This window comes from Carya illinoinensis, chromosome 3, assembly GCF_018687715.1.
Source record: "Carya illinoinensis cultivar Pawnee chromosome 3, C.illinoinensisPawnee_v1, whole genome shotgun sequence".
In the NCBI taxonomy this organism is placed as follows: domain Eukaryota; kingdom Viridiplantae; phylum Streptophyta; class Magnoliopsida; order Fagales; family Juglandaceae; genus Carya; species Carya illinoinensis.
The window spans coordinates 544,868-561,654 of record NC_056754.1 but is presented as its reverse complement, the minus strand read 5'-3'; the positions used below and the strand labels follow the sequence as shown (position 1 = coordinate 561,654).

The 16,787-nt window shown below is 36.3% G+C and overlaps 2 protein-coding genes across 9 annotated transcripts; both read right to left on the bottom strand.

Moving 5' to 3' along the window:
- Positions 1-916: 916 nt before the first annotated feature.
- Positions 917-11,069, bottom strand: LOC122302237 (acyltransferase-like protein At3g26840, chloroplastic). 6 transcript variants are annotated; one of them, XM_043113388.1, is made up of 15 exons: positions 10,865-11,064; positions 10,215-10,725; positions 9,808-9,859; positions 9,576-9,631; positions 8,948-9,121; positions 8,612-8,716; positions 6,906-7,012; positions 6,132-6,253; positions 5,239-5,347; positions 4,688-4,818; positions 3,883-4,252; positions 2,991-3,104; positions 2,196-2,281; positions 1,951-2,060; positions 917-1,246 (listed from the first exon to the last, which is right to left on the bottom strand). In XM_043113388.1, the coding sequence occupies exons 2-15, from the start codon at positions 10,606-10,608 to the stop codon at positions 1,056-1,058; spliced, it is 2,121 nt and encodes a 706-aa protein (XP_042969322.1). In that variant the 5' UTR covers positions 10,609-10,725; positions 10,865-11,064; the 3' UTR covers positions 917-1,055. The 6 variants fall into 6 exon arrangements, with proteins under 6 accessions (XP_042969322.1, XP_042969326.1, XP_042969321.1 ...); XM_043113392.1 differs by having other exon boundaries at positions 3,883-3,991; positions 10,215-11,066; XM_043113387.1 differs by having other exon boundaries at positions 10,215-11,063.
- Positions 11,070-12,515: 1,446 nt separating this feature from the next.
- On the bottom strand, positions 12,516-16,690 carry LOC122302238 (BRO1 domain-containing protein BROX homolog). 3 transcript variants are annotated; one of them, XM_043113393.1, is made up of 12 exons: positions 16,431-16,690; positions 15,707-15,943; positions 15,355-15,429; positions 15,205-15,263; positions 14,974-15,109; positions 14,772-14,868; positions 14,612-14,678; positions 14,011-14,109; positions 13,578-13,673; positions 13,309-13,466; positions 13,031-13,132; positions 12,516-12,907 (listed from the first exon to the last, which is right to left on the bottom strand). In XM_043113393.1, exons 2-12 carry the CDS (start codon positions 15,906-15,908, stop codon positions 12,739-12,741), a joined length of 1,260 nt encoding a protein of 419 aa, XP_042969327.1. In that variant the 5' UTR covers positions 15,909-15,943; positions 16,431-16,690; the 3' UTR covers positions 12,516-12,738. The 3 variants fall into 3 exon arrangements, with proteins under 3 accessions (XP_042969327.1, XP_042969329.1, XP_042969328.1); XM_043113395.1 differs by having other exon boundaries at positions 13,309-13,424; XM_043113394.1 differs by having other exon boundaries at positions 13,309-13,463; positions 16,431-16,688.
- Positions 16,691-16,787: the final 97 nt, after the last annotated feature.

Here is a 16,787-nt window from a genome sequence, read left to right as displayed (position 1 = left end):
TTTAATCAATAAAAGGTCATGCAAAATTAACATTCCGTTCACAACCAAATTAGAAGAAATGGAAATTTACATTAATAGAGGGAATAAAAGAAAAATGTATCCCACCTCAATTGCATTCAATATATTATTGAAGTCTAACAGATGATGATCAACTTTAGTTGTGCTAAAGTAACTTTTGATTTCAATGATTTAAGCAGGAAGGAGTATATATATATATATATATATATATATATATATAAGAAGAAAAATTCTACTCATCATCCCCACACACCACACACCACATTTTTTTTTTATTTTTTTCTTTTACCAAATGTCCTGTGTATGGATGATGAGTCGAAAAATTCAATTAGTTTAAGAAGAATAAAACCAAAAAATAAAAAATAAATAAAAATAAGTGTAGTAAAACTCATATAAGAACTGCGCAAGACATCATTTTTATTTTTTTCTAAATTCCTTTTGAGCCAATATGTCATTTTTCTCACTGGAATGACAACCTGATCATTGACCGATCAGGGAGATCACATTGACGACAGACAAATATTCCTCACTCATATAACTCCAAGCCTTTAACTGGAACTACTTGTTAAAGCTAGCAATTAGCAGATTTAATAGAGTTCAAGTAATAGAAAAATAAATGAAAAACCAATTAGAGAATCTTCACAATTAATGCCATGTTTTTCCATTATTATATTTCATCATATATAGTCCCAAATAATCAGTTTAGATTAATTATGATCAGATGCATGCATGCCTGATCTTTGTATATAGATGGAACGACCATGAGATGGACCACTAGTTTGATCTCTCTCTCTCTCTCTCTCTCTCTCTCTCTCTCTCTCTCTCTCTCTCTCTCTCTCTCTCTATATATATATATATATATATATATATGATCTAGCTTGCTTAATCTGCAGGCCAATTAAAAATTAAAGACACCCTTAAAACTCTTCCCATGCCTGGCGATTATATCCTACACTCCAGCAGGATAAGTCAGACAGGCATCTTTGAGAATGGAATAAAATGGTGGGATTCATGATGATCTTCAATACACGAAACAATTAGAGTTCAAATGTAGGGACTTCAGCTGTAAAGCCATGTATGGTCTGGTAAATTAAGCGAGGAATCAGATTTCTATAAGGATCATTTTCTCTTCTTTCCTTCAAATAGGCAATGCATTTCTGGACCTCAGACTTGACTTGTAAATATAATTCATGAGATTTTTCCCTGTCTTTTAGTTCCAGCTTCCTCCCTTCAGAAAATTAGCAAAATCATATATATTAATCAACTTGCACCTCACACAGAAAAGAAAAGAAAACTTGAATCCAGAAGTCAACTGAATGTTGCTCAAGTAGAGGCACAGTTTATAACTGTTTTTAGATTAGCTAGCTAAGATATGGTGGACTTGAAGTGGGTTGACTACAGTACTTAAAAATACCCTAAGCCCATTGAATCTGCAAACCAAACACCCTCCACTACTATTCCATAAATCTTACTAATTTACACTTTTAAGATAAGTGTATCATGATGATCTAGTAGTTTCTAAAACAATATAATATTTAATGTTTTGGAATTGGGATAATAGACTATAATGACATAAATGGCACAGGAATGTCATAATGGTGCAACCTGGAGGGTTGACAAACGCTCCGTAAGTGTAGAGAATATCAGATCAATGGCATGGACAGATCATATGATTGTTAGTTGCAATAGTTCTTCTTAAGCTTCTTCTAGCCAACTCAGTGAATTAAGTACTTTGGATAAACATCCACTGACTTTAAAGTCTCCAATCTAGGAAATATATCTCTAAGATGAATGAAATGCAGTGATGGCTACCTGTGACAAATAGATGTGCCAATTTTATTTATTTATTTAAAAAAAAACCATTTTTTTCAAAGTAGCCACTTGTATTTTAATATTTTTTAACCAATACCCCTCAATTTTGAAGGGCCATACCTTCCGTTTCAATTGGTTTCCCGAAGTAGAAATAAAACCGACCAGGAAGTTTGGGTAAAATTCCAGGGAGGTGAACATCTTGGTTTGCCACGTCCCCATTAGCATCAGTTCTACAATACAAGATGATGGTAATATTAAAGAAAGAACAGGCAAAGAAAGGTAAGGGAAAAATCAATTTGAGACCATGTATAATTGGGAAGAAAATATATAATGCAAGTCAAAATGACAAGAGGAGCTTAACATACCTTAACTTTACCGCTTCATTCGTTAATTCTTCTATCTCACCCTTAAAGTAAGGAATCTTCATTAGGTCATCATAATCGAAAACCACCTATCAATTAATATGAAATTGATCATCCATTAGAGAGCAGAGACCAGTCAAGTCCAGTGACAAAAATATGAATCCAAACATAAGCTAGCCTCAAAAAACAAGTATCCGTAAGGGACATATATATGTCAAGTACAAAAGCTTTGCTCCACACAAGCTGGTGTGTTAACATACTACTTGTTGTGGTACCCATTCAACTTTGAAAAAAAATACCAAATTTTTTAAAATAGATGATATGGAACACTTCCACGTTAGCAGTATGTTGGGTGTGTAAAAAATGAGGCTTGCAAATATATAGATTTTTTCCAAGTACAAACCTTCCTTCAAAGAAACTAGAATGTCATACTCTTCTCAAAACAATATTCACATCAGCATCTGTTCAGCACCAGTTGGAAATTTTCTAACAAAGCTCACCTTAATTTACATTGAATAAGTTATGGCAAGGAACTGTTTTGTTACGACACTTCAGCGTATGGTTGTGTCCACATGACAAACTAATATTTTCAAGCAATGATAGATACGGAAATTATGATAAATTAAAATGCATATGCATATAGATCTAGGTTTCAATGTCCAAAGTGATGACCCGTGCTATACATGTATGTATTCAACTGGCAGACTAGAAATCACGCTTTTGTGCTTAATGCAAATATCAATATAACTATATGTTGGAGCTAATAATTGATAAAAACAGAGAATTTTTTTAGCTTACTTTGCCAATATCATCTTCTCCAACAGTACCAAAAGGTATGATTTTGGCTCCAAATCTTATTGCCATCCTGACAAACTCAGCTTGTTCTGGCCAGATTAGCTTGTATTCTTCACCCTATAAAGTAGAAAGAGCCAAGGATTTCAAAAGTATTAAAATTTGTATGTTCTAATAATTATATCTCATTTTTGTGGTCACGTCTGTAACACCAAAGCGAATAAGCACGTAAAGCATGCTGAAGGTATAGAGGACAAAATTGCACATTAATACCACTGCAGCTCAAGCAGATAAAAGCAAACCAAGTGGATCCAAACAATAAATTGGAAAGTTAGGCTTTTCCTTGGCTTGGATTGAGCCTTGATTGGGAACACTAGCCAAGAAGTCGTAGGGGGCTGAGCTCGGGATATATGTCAAGTTTTAACACATAATGTTTTATGTAGTTATGGTGCTGATCAACCGAGTACAAGTAATCACAGATGTAGGGAATTGATATGTGGAGTTTTAAGGATACTCCTTATTCTTGTCATTATGAAAGCTTTTACTTTCCATCTTAAAGTGAAAAAATCACATTTGAATTATTGTTTTAGAATATTTATATTGTCTGTAGTCAACCCGGTACGACCTCAACTGGTTCTAATGCAAGCAGGCCCAGGCAGCATTGACCAGGGTCATGGTGGGGCTAGGCTATATTATGGGCTAACAGGTGATATTCCAATAGTTGAGCAAGGTTTAACCTCTACCCCAGTGCAGTATGCCTGAGTTGCAACACAAGGAAAGATTCAGATACTTTTGAAACCAAAATACTGAATTTTTATTCAACCAAAAAGGAAGAAAAAAAAAAAAATCTGATTTAACTATAGTGCAAATGTTTATATAAGGGAAGGTAAAAAGTTACCTTCCGATGGAGAGCCTCACGCATGCCCCCTGGATACAGCAGGACATGAGACTTTGAAGACAAAAGCTTGTAGAAGTTAGTCCCTGAGACAGGAACTGCACCCATTATTCTGTATGTATCATAGAGTGATAAATCAGGTAACTTTCCTTGTTTAATCTTCATAAACGTCAGTGGATGTGCAATCCCCCGCACAAGAATATTTCTTTCTCGATAAATATTGGTTATCAAGGGAACCAATTCAAGTCCAAGTAACATATGATATCCTACTAGCAAGACAGGACCTGCTGAAGGTATTCCGGCAAGGCCCCTCACAATCTTCCCATCCTCTAAAGTTGACAGCATCACAGGACTAGTGACATCATTAATCCATCTGGAAGCATCCTAAACTTAAATCAATGTGGCATGGAATAGCATATAGAGTCAATCATAAAAGTGCATAAAAAATTGTCTCGAGTAACTGCCAGATCAGCTGCAAGCATTCTTTATAGAATATGTACTGATCAATGTGGTATGCAACAGGATATAGAGTCGATCTACAAAGACATTCTCCAACCTGACACCTCAGATGAAACAAAATAGTTGAAACAACCAAATGCATGTGGCCCATTAGCTACCTTTTATCTAGTGTTGTGTGAATATAATCTTATTATAAGCTCTACTGTTATTAATCGATGCTTTTACTTGGTTGACAACAGCTTCGCCCCATTCCACATGTAAGCAAGTGATGGATCGGTCAGCTACCTCAGATTTTGGACATGTCATATTAAAGAAAGTATCTGTATGTTTCTAACAAAGTGTGACCCACCTGTTTTCATCATATATTTTTCCAAACTCAGTAGGGGTTGGTGGCATGTAATCTGAAACATAGTCGTTGTATTTTCTACGGCGGTAGAAACCAGCACCCTTAATGATAGTTACCAAATCAATACCATCTTCCTGCCATACATGGGCAGAACTTGTGATATACATGGGAAGGAAAAAGGGGCAAAATTCAATAGAAATGCAATATATCTAAAGCTGAAGAATCCCATTCAAAATAGTAGTTTCACACAAATGCTGATGCGTGACAGTTCGGAATGTAACAAATAAACAAAAAAAATCCATGCATAGTACGTATATTTTCGAAAGATCATGGAAATAATTTTTTGTCTTGTATTAACAGAATATGAGCCCCATGTATCCATTTTGGTTTCATATGGTTAGAGCAGCATCTATCTTCCAAGAAATTCATTAAAAAGTTTGTTAAAAACCTTTCTTCATGCTTTTTGTTTATCCTAAAGCCTCTGCAGGCAGGAAAAACCAAGCACAGGATCATGTACACAGAGAGAGAGACAGAGACAGAAGATAGATTCTTACTAAGAAGAGAAAATGACCGCTGTCGCTGAACTTACGAATCTCACATTTTGGCAGAGCACGACACAGCCTTTCACCTTCCTCTTGACTAGGTAGCAACAGATCTCTTCCACTAAAAGAGACAAAGAGTGAACTAAACCAAACATTCTTTAAAGAACCACACAAAAAACAAGGAAAGCCCTACAGGTATACAGAACAAATATTGTAATGATGTCCTCATAGTGGAAGTATATATAATCGTACTCTTGCTGGGAATATAAAGTTTGTCAGAGCTTAAAGCCTGTAATTTCATTGGTGCAGATGCCATTCTTGATTGGGTCAATATTTGACCTACATAGGCTCCAAAAATGAAACAATGGAATAGATATTGAGGAGAAGAGGCCGCCATTTGGTCCACTCAGAAATTAGACTATCATTCATTCAATAATATATCCTTAATTTAATAAACCCAAATATAGCAAGTACATTTTTCTCTTACGTTTCTTATAAAACTTAGAATACTCTAATGCTTTGATTCCTTTTCATCGTTTTAGCTTCCCCTTTCCTGATGAAGCAGAGGTTTTATCATGATCAAGGGGTACATAAATTGAATCAAAAAGTCCACAAGGAATGATTACAATTGTTGTCATTTATGAACCTGATGATAATAAACAATGAGCCCTCAAAGGCGAAGGAGAAGCCAACAGGAAGACCAACTATTGTTAATATATGATTTTACAGGTGTGAATTTTCTAAAATTAGCAAATAATACTAAAGAAACTAAATTTTAAATACGTTCACTTTTGTAGTAGCTCTATTTTTTTTTTTTTTTTAAAAGAATAGTTTTCCCAAATATTACAACGAGATTTAATTGTTGATTATTGAAATGGGTTGGGGCTACAGAAAAGAATAGGAACCTTGAGAGTATCAGTGTTTGAGCTTTTACAGCATGGAGGCGTGAATTGGAAACAGCTGAACCTGATTTAAGCATCTGCAGCTTCCAGCGAAGTGTTTCTCTGGGTAAGACATCGGATAGAACCTGTGAAATTTGTCATTGATGTTTTTCAAAAAATTCAGTCATTCTCATTCAGAGGTGTATAAGGAGAAAATATTAGCATGAGGACAAACATAAAAAGAGTAAGGAAAAGCCAACTATCTCAGTTTGAAGTCAAACAGCAGTCCAGAGCTATCAATGTAATTGCAATCTCTCTTTAATCGGTGTAGGAATAGTGAACTGCTTCTATCTTGATATTTTAAATTTCACAAAGTGGCATGTGATACTACATTTATAGCAAGGCAATTTAGCTTGTTAAAAAGAAGAAAGAAAAGAAAGAAAAACTGACCGCAGAGTGAAAAATAACAGTTCAAATCTTCTTTCTATAAGCACACAGGTACTCTATTTATTTCCATGTATACAGTGTCATCCAACACACAGACTGAAGTTTAAAAAAACAAGTCATTTGGCTTTATAAGTTGGATCCAAGTTTGGAAGTAACTATTTTTGCCGTCTAGGAATTAATTTGGGCAGTTGTGATGTCTAAGTAATTACATCTGCATATACAAAAATGGGTGAGGCCCCATCAATATTGATGGTATGGCACCTCTCTAGTATATTATATGTGCTTATATATATATATATATATTATATGCACATATATCCGGCCTATTCATGTTTTAAAGTCGAAGCTTACCGAGAGATAAGATGAAATTGAAACAAGATCTTGTGATAGCTCCCCAACTGTTTGTTGTAAAGGAAATCCCTCCAGTACACTGTCCATCGCCATCCTCAAAGGATCACCTAAATGGGAATTTTACATTTGCTAGTGTCAATGGAGGATATACATGCAAGTATACATACATCCATTAATGCATATATACAGAAATATTGTATACTTAATTTTCGCATACATATATAAATGTGTAATATATATATACACACGCACATGGATACTTCATTTGAAAATAGTTCATATTTCTTGGTGCTCATCATTTTCAACATGGAAGGGATAATGATAAGAAATACATAATCAGTTTTTTATAGCAGTTTCATTAAAATAAATAGTTTTTTAAATAAAAATAACAACAGCTTGAAATCTTTTAATACATGGTATCAATTTAAAGAGGTAAAAAGTTTAGTCCAACAATTCTACACCTTAGGCCAAGAAGCCCCTTTCCATCCATCAGTTTGTTAAGGCAATATTGACAATTACAACTCAAAATCCATTTTTGTACGCCAAAGAAAAGAGAACAGTTGAAAAACAAAAAAGGAAAAGAAATGAAAGTAAAGAATATTCTGCAGAACAGAAGACCCAATAAACAAGAACTCAAGATCTGTGTGCCCCAGTATAGGGATAAGTCAAAGAAAACTACATTATCCATCCTTTATAGATTACATGCTTGAAATGGGCAAACTACGTAATGATCCTGCTTCGAAGTGAGCCTCTTTTATCTTGGTATCACAAAAACCACATGAGGTGAATCAGCAAATTGAACAAACCAAATCCATGTCCCTAGGGTCACTAAATTGTATGAGGATTGCCTAAGGGTCACAGAGTCACCATTGGTTAAATTAAGCTGTAATCCCAACTTTGATCCGAAAGACTCCACAATAATCAAGTTATCCGCAATCTCAGTCCAATAATATAAGTTTGGACTCTTGACCGATTTGAAAGATCAGTTGAAATAACAGAACTTTTGCCTATTAGCTCATGGAAACTCAATGTAATTCATGACCGTTGCAATGTTTTATTTAACTGACTGACTTTATTTTCTTTGTCTAAATATTCAAGAGCTAAGAATATTCTATTCATAGCTTTGTTACTCATTATTCCCACACATCACAATTATTTTTATATATTTTAAAATTTTTTTTTGTTTGTTTTGTTCTTCCTAAACTAATTAAATTCTTGATCTATTTATCATCCATACACTACACATTTGGTAAGAAAAAGGTACTAAAAAATTATGTGTGGTGTGTGGTGTGTGGTGTGATGATGATGAGTAGAATTTTTTTTCCAATAATACTCAATTTCTCCATGCATAATAATTAGGACTTCTGAAATGTACTCTATAGATATTCTGATCTATACGAGGAAACCTACCCCAAGCAACCCATCTTATGGCATGCAGTTTTATGTCGTCCCAAACCAGCAACCAGAGTCTACTGTCATTTTTCTTTAAAAAATGTGTTGTATTTAAGGTTTTTATTCCTTTTACGTAAGATTTTACCATTCTCATACTAAATTCATTTTCCTAACTTAAAACCCGCATAAGACATGTTAAAGGAACAGGTTTGCAAGCTTTGTTAGCTCTAGCCTCTAGGTGGAAATGATTATGTATCTTGAGCAACTGGAAAGTACTCCAAAAGATGGAAACTCGAAGAATGAGGAAAGCAAACCTGTCATCAATCTCAACATGTTGGGGAGGCTAACATTGTGTTGGTCAGGCATAATGTCCAATAATGGTATCAGAGGTTGTAGTTGAGACCGACTAAAGGATGAAGCTGCAAACAAAACAACGTATAGGCAGGCATCAAGAAGAGCAAGCGAAAAAAAAAAAAAAAACATCTTTAAATTTCAGTTGGGTATTGAAGTGACTCTAGGCATTTGAGTTATGTCTCAGAAGCATCGCTAGCTACTAGCTAGACAGGTCTTCATCAGCATTTGCGCTGTTGATTTTGCAAGGGGAAAAAAGGAAATTTGAAAGAAAATATTTTAAAAGACAAACTCCTTACCTGGGTTTGCCAAAATTAGGACAAGATCAATATCAGGAGTACGAGCTGCCACAGCCAGAGCAAGGCATCCTCCAAAGGATTCTCCAACAAGATATATGGGTCTTTTAGGTGAACGGTGATTCTCTGTCCTAATTGTTCTTTCAACCAGCTTCGCCAAGTCTGAAAAATGAAGATCTAGACTAATGATCAGCTTCTCGTTCAAATAGAAGTACAAATATGATGTATAAATATAATGCCAAGTCATTAAATATGATGTATAAGTGGAGTTACCTGTCAATATAACTAAGTTGTGAAAATGTTATTTTGTTCGTCTATTTAACGAAAAACTTAGTACCCTACGTTGTTGTAAATTCGTTGGGTTTCCTTAGTTTTCAGCTACTTTAATCGATTCACTTGCTTCTACCACTTTAATCCTAATTACTGTTGCCAAGTCCTTGTTTGAGAGTGGTGCTAGAACAAGGTTTCAGTAAGGTCTAGCAACTTATCAATTTTTTACAATTTCACCGCAAAAGAAGAACATATACCTCGAATAGAGCAACAACTAATGCTACACGAACCATCTAGTATATATGTCGTTGGCATGCATGAAATTGAGGTGTAATAAATAAAAGCGAGTAAGAGAGAGGACCTGTAAATGGAGTTCGATCCATAACTGGAATGTGCAAGCACCACATCTCAAAAATCCTTCAATATTCATGGTGAGATAGAAAAATTAGGCAGCATTCATTTGCCAGTAGAAAATAGTGGAAAATTCTCCGGATGAAAATATTTAGTTACTTTAAAATCCTCCATGATTTTCGAAATTAAGGGGTGGAGGTATGCTTATTGGTCGTAGAATTGAGATTTCAGTGAGTGCTTACTTTCCCAGTCTACGATGTTGGTTAATAAGTCCAAGTCCACCACCGATAAGACCTGTTATGTTTCCACGTCAAAAATAAAATGTTATAAATTTAATGACCATAATAAAATTAAGGCTTAATTAGTAATTACAAATAAATTAGTTCATTAAATACAATGATGGCATTTATATTTTATCTTTATGGGATGACTTAATTATTATTTTACAAGTGATTTGATTGATTCCGTACTTATCACTAAAATTTTGTGACCAATTAAAACATTCCACATGTGATACAGTTCACTAGGACCCCATTCAAACTGGAAATCTAGAGCCGCCAGAATGAAAATTAGAAAAGAAAAGAAATTACTGTTCTCTTCCACGCTAACTAATTAAACCGAAGGTCCAAAACCAACGTTAAAGACTGACCGGGCAAAAAGAGCAGCAGGGGAGAATTAGCCAACGGAGAGCCGCACTCCAAGGGCGTGAACCACCGAGGCGGTCCACCGTCCGATCTGATTATCAATTCCTTCGACCGCTCAAAGTACTCCTTCAAGCTCCTACGCTCCACCGCCGGATCCTCGGAAGTCGCTGCTGCAGAAGCTACGGCCTCAAGTTCATCTTTACCCATATCCAGCCTTCCCCTCTCTGAGAAATCACTCCTCGTTGAAGTGGATGGCTTTTGTTCGGTGGAAACAGCGAGTCTCCAAGAAGAAGTCGAAATCCGAGTGGATTTCAAGTTTCCAAGGGATGAAGACGTCGAATCCCGGCGGAAAGCCGGGGATAAATTGGAGAGATAAAGGGAAGCTCCAGAAGCGGCCATGGATGGTCAGTTGATTCTGCACAGAACAGAGCACTCGGCGCTCATCTGGCTGTCCAAGTCGTCAGTTATTTATATATATGCATATTGATTTTTTTCTCAGCCGGTGCTTTATAGGCCCTGTAAGTGAGACAGAGAGACAGAGACAGTAAGAAAAAAAACATAAAATTTAAATAACTAAATAAAGAAAGAAGGCCAGATGGAACGAGAGCGGAAATGCCGGAAGTGAGCACTGAGAGAGAGCAGCTAGCGGCGTTACTTTGGCGGAGAGTGAGGGAGGTGAGTTGTCTTTACTCCAGAGTCCATACTTTTTTATTTTTATTTTTTATTTTTAATGTTTTCCTGCAATTTTAATTTAATTAAGTTTAATTTGTTGTTGAATTCATGTAGTCGTTTCTAGTACTCTTTGTTGTCTTTTGCGAAAATGGAAATGCATGTTTCTGGTAAACAATCGCGGCAGACAGTTCCCACTCCAACAATAATGTAGTTTTATTTGTGTATAATAATAACAACAATAAGAAGCAAAATATAGATGCATCATCAGCATGATAAGGACATTTTTTGACAAAATGAATGTATATTAATTCCATTAATATTTATATGTTAATTCAAGGTATTGTCTATATATGATGATGACGACGACGACGACTAAATTAAAGGTAATTTTATTTTCTAGTCCACGAAGGAAGCGCCTAAATTATATGATGATCGAGATTAGTTCGATGATCTTTCTAGTTTCTGCTAATTACTGTAAATGAAATGAAGTTTGATACACATGATGAGTTGAAAGAAAATAAATTATGATGATGTATTAGTTGAACCACATGTTAGGGGGATTTTTTCCGAAACCTCACGTCCTAGAATATAGGCCCTGTTCACGTGACTGGAAATGCTTCCCATAAACTAATAAAAGCCCGAGGAGCCAAGCCCAATACTCTAGGCCTGCGCCTGCGGAGTGCCTCGGTAGCCCACCCGAGGACCCTCAATCCTAATGGATGGATACAGGTGCTAAGTCTGAACAGCCCAAGGCTTAAAGAGTATCAAAAGTCATCCGGAGAAAGACAGAAAGGCACGCTATCTTCATGGGTCTCCACATTTCGACATCACTAATAAACCACACAGTATTAATTATTTCATCAAAAGACCACACCACATTTAATGAGATTTGGCAAGAAATATCCCTGCTCAATTGTGGGTCTTTAATCTTAAACACAGGTATAAAAACAACCTCTAAACATCGAAAATAGGGGCGGGATTCTCTAAACTTTACCTACAATAACTATCTCAAGATTTCCTTCTTCGATTATTACTGACTTGGATATCGGAGATTCTTCCCAATCGCCACACTGGTTGATGGACGCAAGAGTTGCTTTGTGTTTGTAAAACCCGAAACAAAGACCTAAGTGTCCGATAGCCAGCCCAAGAGCTTGCGAAACACATCGTCAACACCACATATATGCATGCTTAGATCATGCGATCAATGGATCTTACCTGCCTTTAATTACAGATCATGGTGAACTAATTAAAAGGAAAAAAAAAATCTATTTAGAAGTTTATCTTAACATGTCCAGTACGTATTCAATATATATCCATATATATTGACGAAAAAAGTGTAAATATTTTAACCTTTTCTATAATTATAACGGACCGTACGTACAATAAATAATGAGTTTTTGCCTCTATTGTCTTTGTTGACGCAAATTAATTAAGGAAGTTGGCTTCGTGCTTTGTTTTTTTTTTTTTTTTCTTTCCTATACATATTCAATGGCCTGTATTTAGCATCAAACCTTTTTCTGACCATGGATTTTTAGACCCTTCCAGATCGAGGAGCATCAAGTGTGGGTGTCCTGCCTCTCAGTCATCAATCTAGAGTGTTCTAGTCAAGGGCCTCACAAATAATAGCTGTATAATAATCTGAACTATATGAAATAATTGCATTAAAGGTTCCATCAAGTTTTAGATCACCAGTAGGTGTCGTATTGATGGTGGTACGAGAATGATACATTTAACTGGATCAAGATATGGAAGTTTAGTCAAAAGAAATATGCTAGCTTTAATAACAGTGTGGTGAAGTTTAGTCCACAAAGCTGGTATCCGATGACAGACAAAAAAAGGCGAGGTCATACAAAGTGTTCATTCAGTTTCAATCTCATCTTCACTATCCTTTAAGTGGTCCTTTAGAGGCTGTCCTTGAACTTCCCATTTTTCACCATCCCAAGCTGGATCGATTTGAGGTAATTGATAGTCATCTGGTCTTAACGACAACTGGAAATCTGGTAGGTCAGGCAATACTTGGAGAGCGCTGCATAATCACCAATAATAATTTGGTATATAAACTTAATTATCTTTTAGGTAACAATTTATCCCATAGAAAGAATTAAATGAACTTGGATAATACTAGAGGACTGCATGGGAAGACCCTTACTTCTCTTGTTCTAAGAGGTAGCCATACATCTGGGACTTCCTTGATGCAACTTCAGGAATTTTTTGATGTAAATGCTTCATAGCCCCCCAGAGTGGAGGAGCCCTTTCATTGAAAAAAAAAAGGGAAAAAAAAAGGGGGGGGGGGGGGGGGGGGGGGGGGACGAAGAAGAACAGAAAACAGAAGCAGCGAGAAAGGTATGGAGTCAGTGAAAAGCTAAAAATTTCCTTTGAGGATAAATAATGACATGCACTAATTTTAGTCTACCGATCAAAACCAACCTGGTCACCGGAGCTGCAAGGCAAAAGTTCAAGCAAGCTTTCTTGCTCTCTGACAGAAGCTGTTCTGCAGCAAGAAAACAACATACAGCAGTAACATGGCCTGATGGTTCATTACCCTTGTCAAGGATCAGACCATGGTAGTAGTAAGCTGCAGCCTGCTTAGATAGATATAAATATAAATATAGTAGCTAGACTCAGATACACAACATTTACTGATCAAGTCCAGGAGAATGAAGTTTAATGAGTTTGATATTGATTGCATTAGAAACCTTTGCCCCGAGGAATTTCCATTTGATGAACCAGAGATGCTTCTTTCCATATCCATTATCGGCATCCATATCACATCCTGACAAGCATTGGTAAGCCTGATCAAACATAGGAAAACAAAAGAAGCATGAGATCATGGCAGTTCTGAAGTTTAATACCTAGAGAAAAAGTCTTTCTTTTTTTTTCTGTCTTTTTTTTTTTTTTTTTTTAATTCTCTCAGGAAACAGGCAAGTCTTTCACTATAAGGAGCATACGCTTCTAAATTAACATAACTTGAAAAGATGTTAGATTCTATTAGTTGCATTACCTTGAATAAACACAGTATTAAACAGAATTCAGGAAAGACAGTTCATAGAATATAATAAAGCATTGTGCGAGAACTTGATGATGAGTTCAACTTTTAGCTTATGAGAGGTTCAAAATATAAATACACACCTGGCTAAAATAGCTCAGCTGTTCACATGCCAACCTCCTCTTGACTGATAAAGTGGCCTTTTGGCATTCAACAGCTAAACCGAGCTGAATTTCGGTTCCCTGAATGCATTGCTAAGATCAACATCTCTTTAACAGCTCTAGACTCAGGTTAGAGTTTAGCAATTAGTTTGTACGTTAAATAATCATTGATTGATGAATCTGTGAACAGAATAAGATAACGGAGCAAATGGGATCAAATATATGAAACTTCTGTGTGCATGTCAATTGTTTTGGCCTTTTGGGGTAAAAAGAATGACTTTTTGGGGGCTAAGTTGCATCATTGGTGTTCTGAATGCATGTCAATCAGTATTCTGTGCTTGGAAATTTCTACTATTTCTAGCATCATTTTCAATAGGTGTTTTAATCCATAGAAAAATTTTATATGCTTGGATGAAATATGAAAAAACATTTTCTACAGTCTAGATTTGTGCTTTTGATGCAATTAGGTTATGATAACGGATAAGATCTGGTATCAAAACGATGACCATAGAAAAACATCATTTATAAGAATTTCCTCCCATTCAAATAAGAAAAAAATTTGGTGACTTTGAGTCATGAAAACCTGGCCTAGTGCTTGAATGGAAATAGCCTCCAGTACACCATCGTGCAAGTCTTTCGGGAACCTTTTCCTGGATATATGCACGTGATTTCTTAATTAGACCTCTTAAGTGTTGATACAAGAAAGCTAAAGCATTCCAAAGTTCTCTAGTCTGTTTACATACCTGATATCTGGGGGTATGCGAACCAGGACATCCCGGACACAAAATTCCAAGTATCCTGCCGCCTTGAGTAACAAATCAACAGCATCCCTCTTGCAATCTGGTGGTAGACATGTCACATGTACAATTAGATGACTATTGATTATTCAACATATAGATTATAGACCATCTGGCGGGGTTAATTTCCATATGGATGAGCACAAACCTGAAGATACGACCCTTATACCAGAACCAGAAAGGTCCTTGGGAATCAATATGGAGTCGGCCTCTGACAAAGTCAGCATAGCCATTAGGCGAATGACAGATAGCAATTCATACCAGGAGTTTGATGCACACATTTCCTGCTCATCAAGTTTCAAATTGGATTACAACAATGAAATCAATCAATCAAAATATTTAACCATTAAATGCAATACAGAGTTTCCAACAGTCTTACATGTCGCCCATCTACTAAATTCTTCCATTTGAATTCGATGAGTCCCTCGAGACCATATTCTGTTACATTTGCAAATTATTCCACATATAAGAGAGAGAGCTAGAGAGAGAGAGAGAGAGAGAGAGAGAGATGACTCACGAATCACGATACCTTTCTTAACGAGTCCAATCAAAATAGACAAGTATTCCTCAAGTGCTCGCCGTAGTTCAGTTATTGCAGATCCACCTGCAAGAACCATAATTTCTGCTTAGTAAAAGTACTTTTGATGATGCTCCATTTCGTTGCCGATAAAACCAGTGTATATGCGTTTGAAGATTTCCAACTATCTTTTGGGATTCCAAAAATTAAAATAAAATTAGATACGAAACGGATAAGAAAAAAGGAAAAAAATGGAGTGAGAAGAGAAAAAGGAGACGGTGGTTCGGCCTTAAAACCTGCGTCCACCGCACTTAAAGTACTCAATAAACAATAAGTTGGCAATACTAGGCATGTGAGGACAGACCAGTATCTTCTGCCACCAAAACAATCTGATTCCGAATGCAAGACAATCTATCGGCAAGATCTTTTGGAATTAACCCTCTTAGCGGCCTTTGAAGATCAGATTGTACAGGTATTGGCATTGAAGGGACGAATACCACGACTTCGGGGACAATCAACTTCTTCTTCTTCCTTCCAACTGCGTACATAGAGGAAGTGCACCCCATTTTTCTTGGTAGGGGTTGGTTTCAAACATAACGCCCTACACAGACACCAATACCCATCCAACTCTATATTTTAGCTCCATTAAAATTTAAAGGGACATAACCGTGAAACAATGATAGCTGAAGGAAAAGATGATAGCAAATTGGCACAACATCCAGGCATTTGAACCAAAGCTATGCTAAAAATCGACCCTAGCTTAGTGGGATGGAGAGAATTGAATAAAGAAAGAAAATTTAGTAGTTGGGATCGTAATGAACAATATTAGAGGTTTCTTTTGGCAAGGAAGCTAGGAACTAGTAAGAACAAGAAGAAGGTAAAGGACTCAATAGAATCATTCATTAATAGCGGTGGAAACCGAAGGCCAGGGTAATTAAAGCACGTAGATTCATATTCAATAACAAAAACCCATTAATGGACAACTAAGTGCAAGTTGGCAAATGAGAAGCAGTAAGTGTGAGAGAGAGAGATCCGAGCAAGTGAGAAAAAATATTGTATATATATTCGATAAAACTGAAATGACTTACTAGTCTCAGAAAGGAGATAGAAGTGACGATCGAGATCGCTACGAAGTTTCCAGGGGTCCAATGGACATGTTGATGTTAAGTTAATATGGGCATCTCAGAGAGATAAGAGAAAGAAAGAGAGAATCTGAGAATAGGAAGCTCAGAGACCGAGACATGTCTCTCACATGGCGGAGTCGAAGAAATCTCTGCGTTGTTTAAGGAGCCCGTTGAAATTTTAGGACCCTAAACAAATACGAGTTTGTATATATTTATTCTTTCCAAGTACCGGAGGAACATGGGGACGTTGAAGTCGAGAGTACCTTGGTCCTCAAACTTAGTTTTTTGGGAAAGTGTGCACGTGGCTCTCAGACTACGGAG

Excerpts from the sequence above, each read along its gene's own strand:
- LOC122302238 (XM_043113393.1), bottom strand. The coding sequence starts at position 15,908 with ATGGGGTGCACTTCCTCTATGTACGCAGTTGGAAGGAAGAAGAAGAAG. Across the intron at positions 15,430-15,706 it reads TTTGGTGGCAGAAGATACTG|GTGGATCTGCAATAACTGAA; the intron begins GTCTGTCCTCAC and ends TGGTTCTTGCAG. Across the intron at positions 13,674-14,010 it reads AGCTGAGCTATTTTAGCCAG|GCTTACCAATGCTTGTCAGG; the intron begins GTGTGTATTTAT and ends ATGTTTGATCAG.
- LOC122302237 (XM_043113388.1), bottom strand. The coding sequence starts at position 10,608 with ATGGCCGCTTCTGGAGCTTCCCTTTATCTCTCCAATTTATCCCCGGCT. Across the intron at positions 9,860-10,214 it reads CCTGCTGCTCTTTTTGCCCG|GTCTTATCGGTGGTGGACTT; the intron begins GTCAGTCTTTAA and ends GAAACATAACAG. Across the intron at positions 4,253-4,687 it reads AAAATATATGATGAAAACAG|ATGGATTAATGATGTCACTA; the intron begins GTGGGTCACACT and ends GGATGCTTCCAG.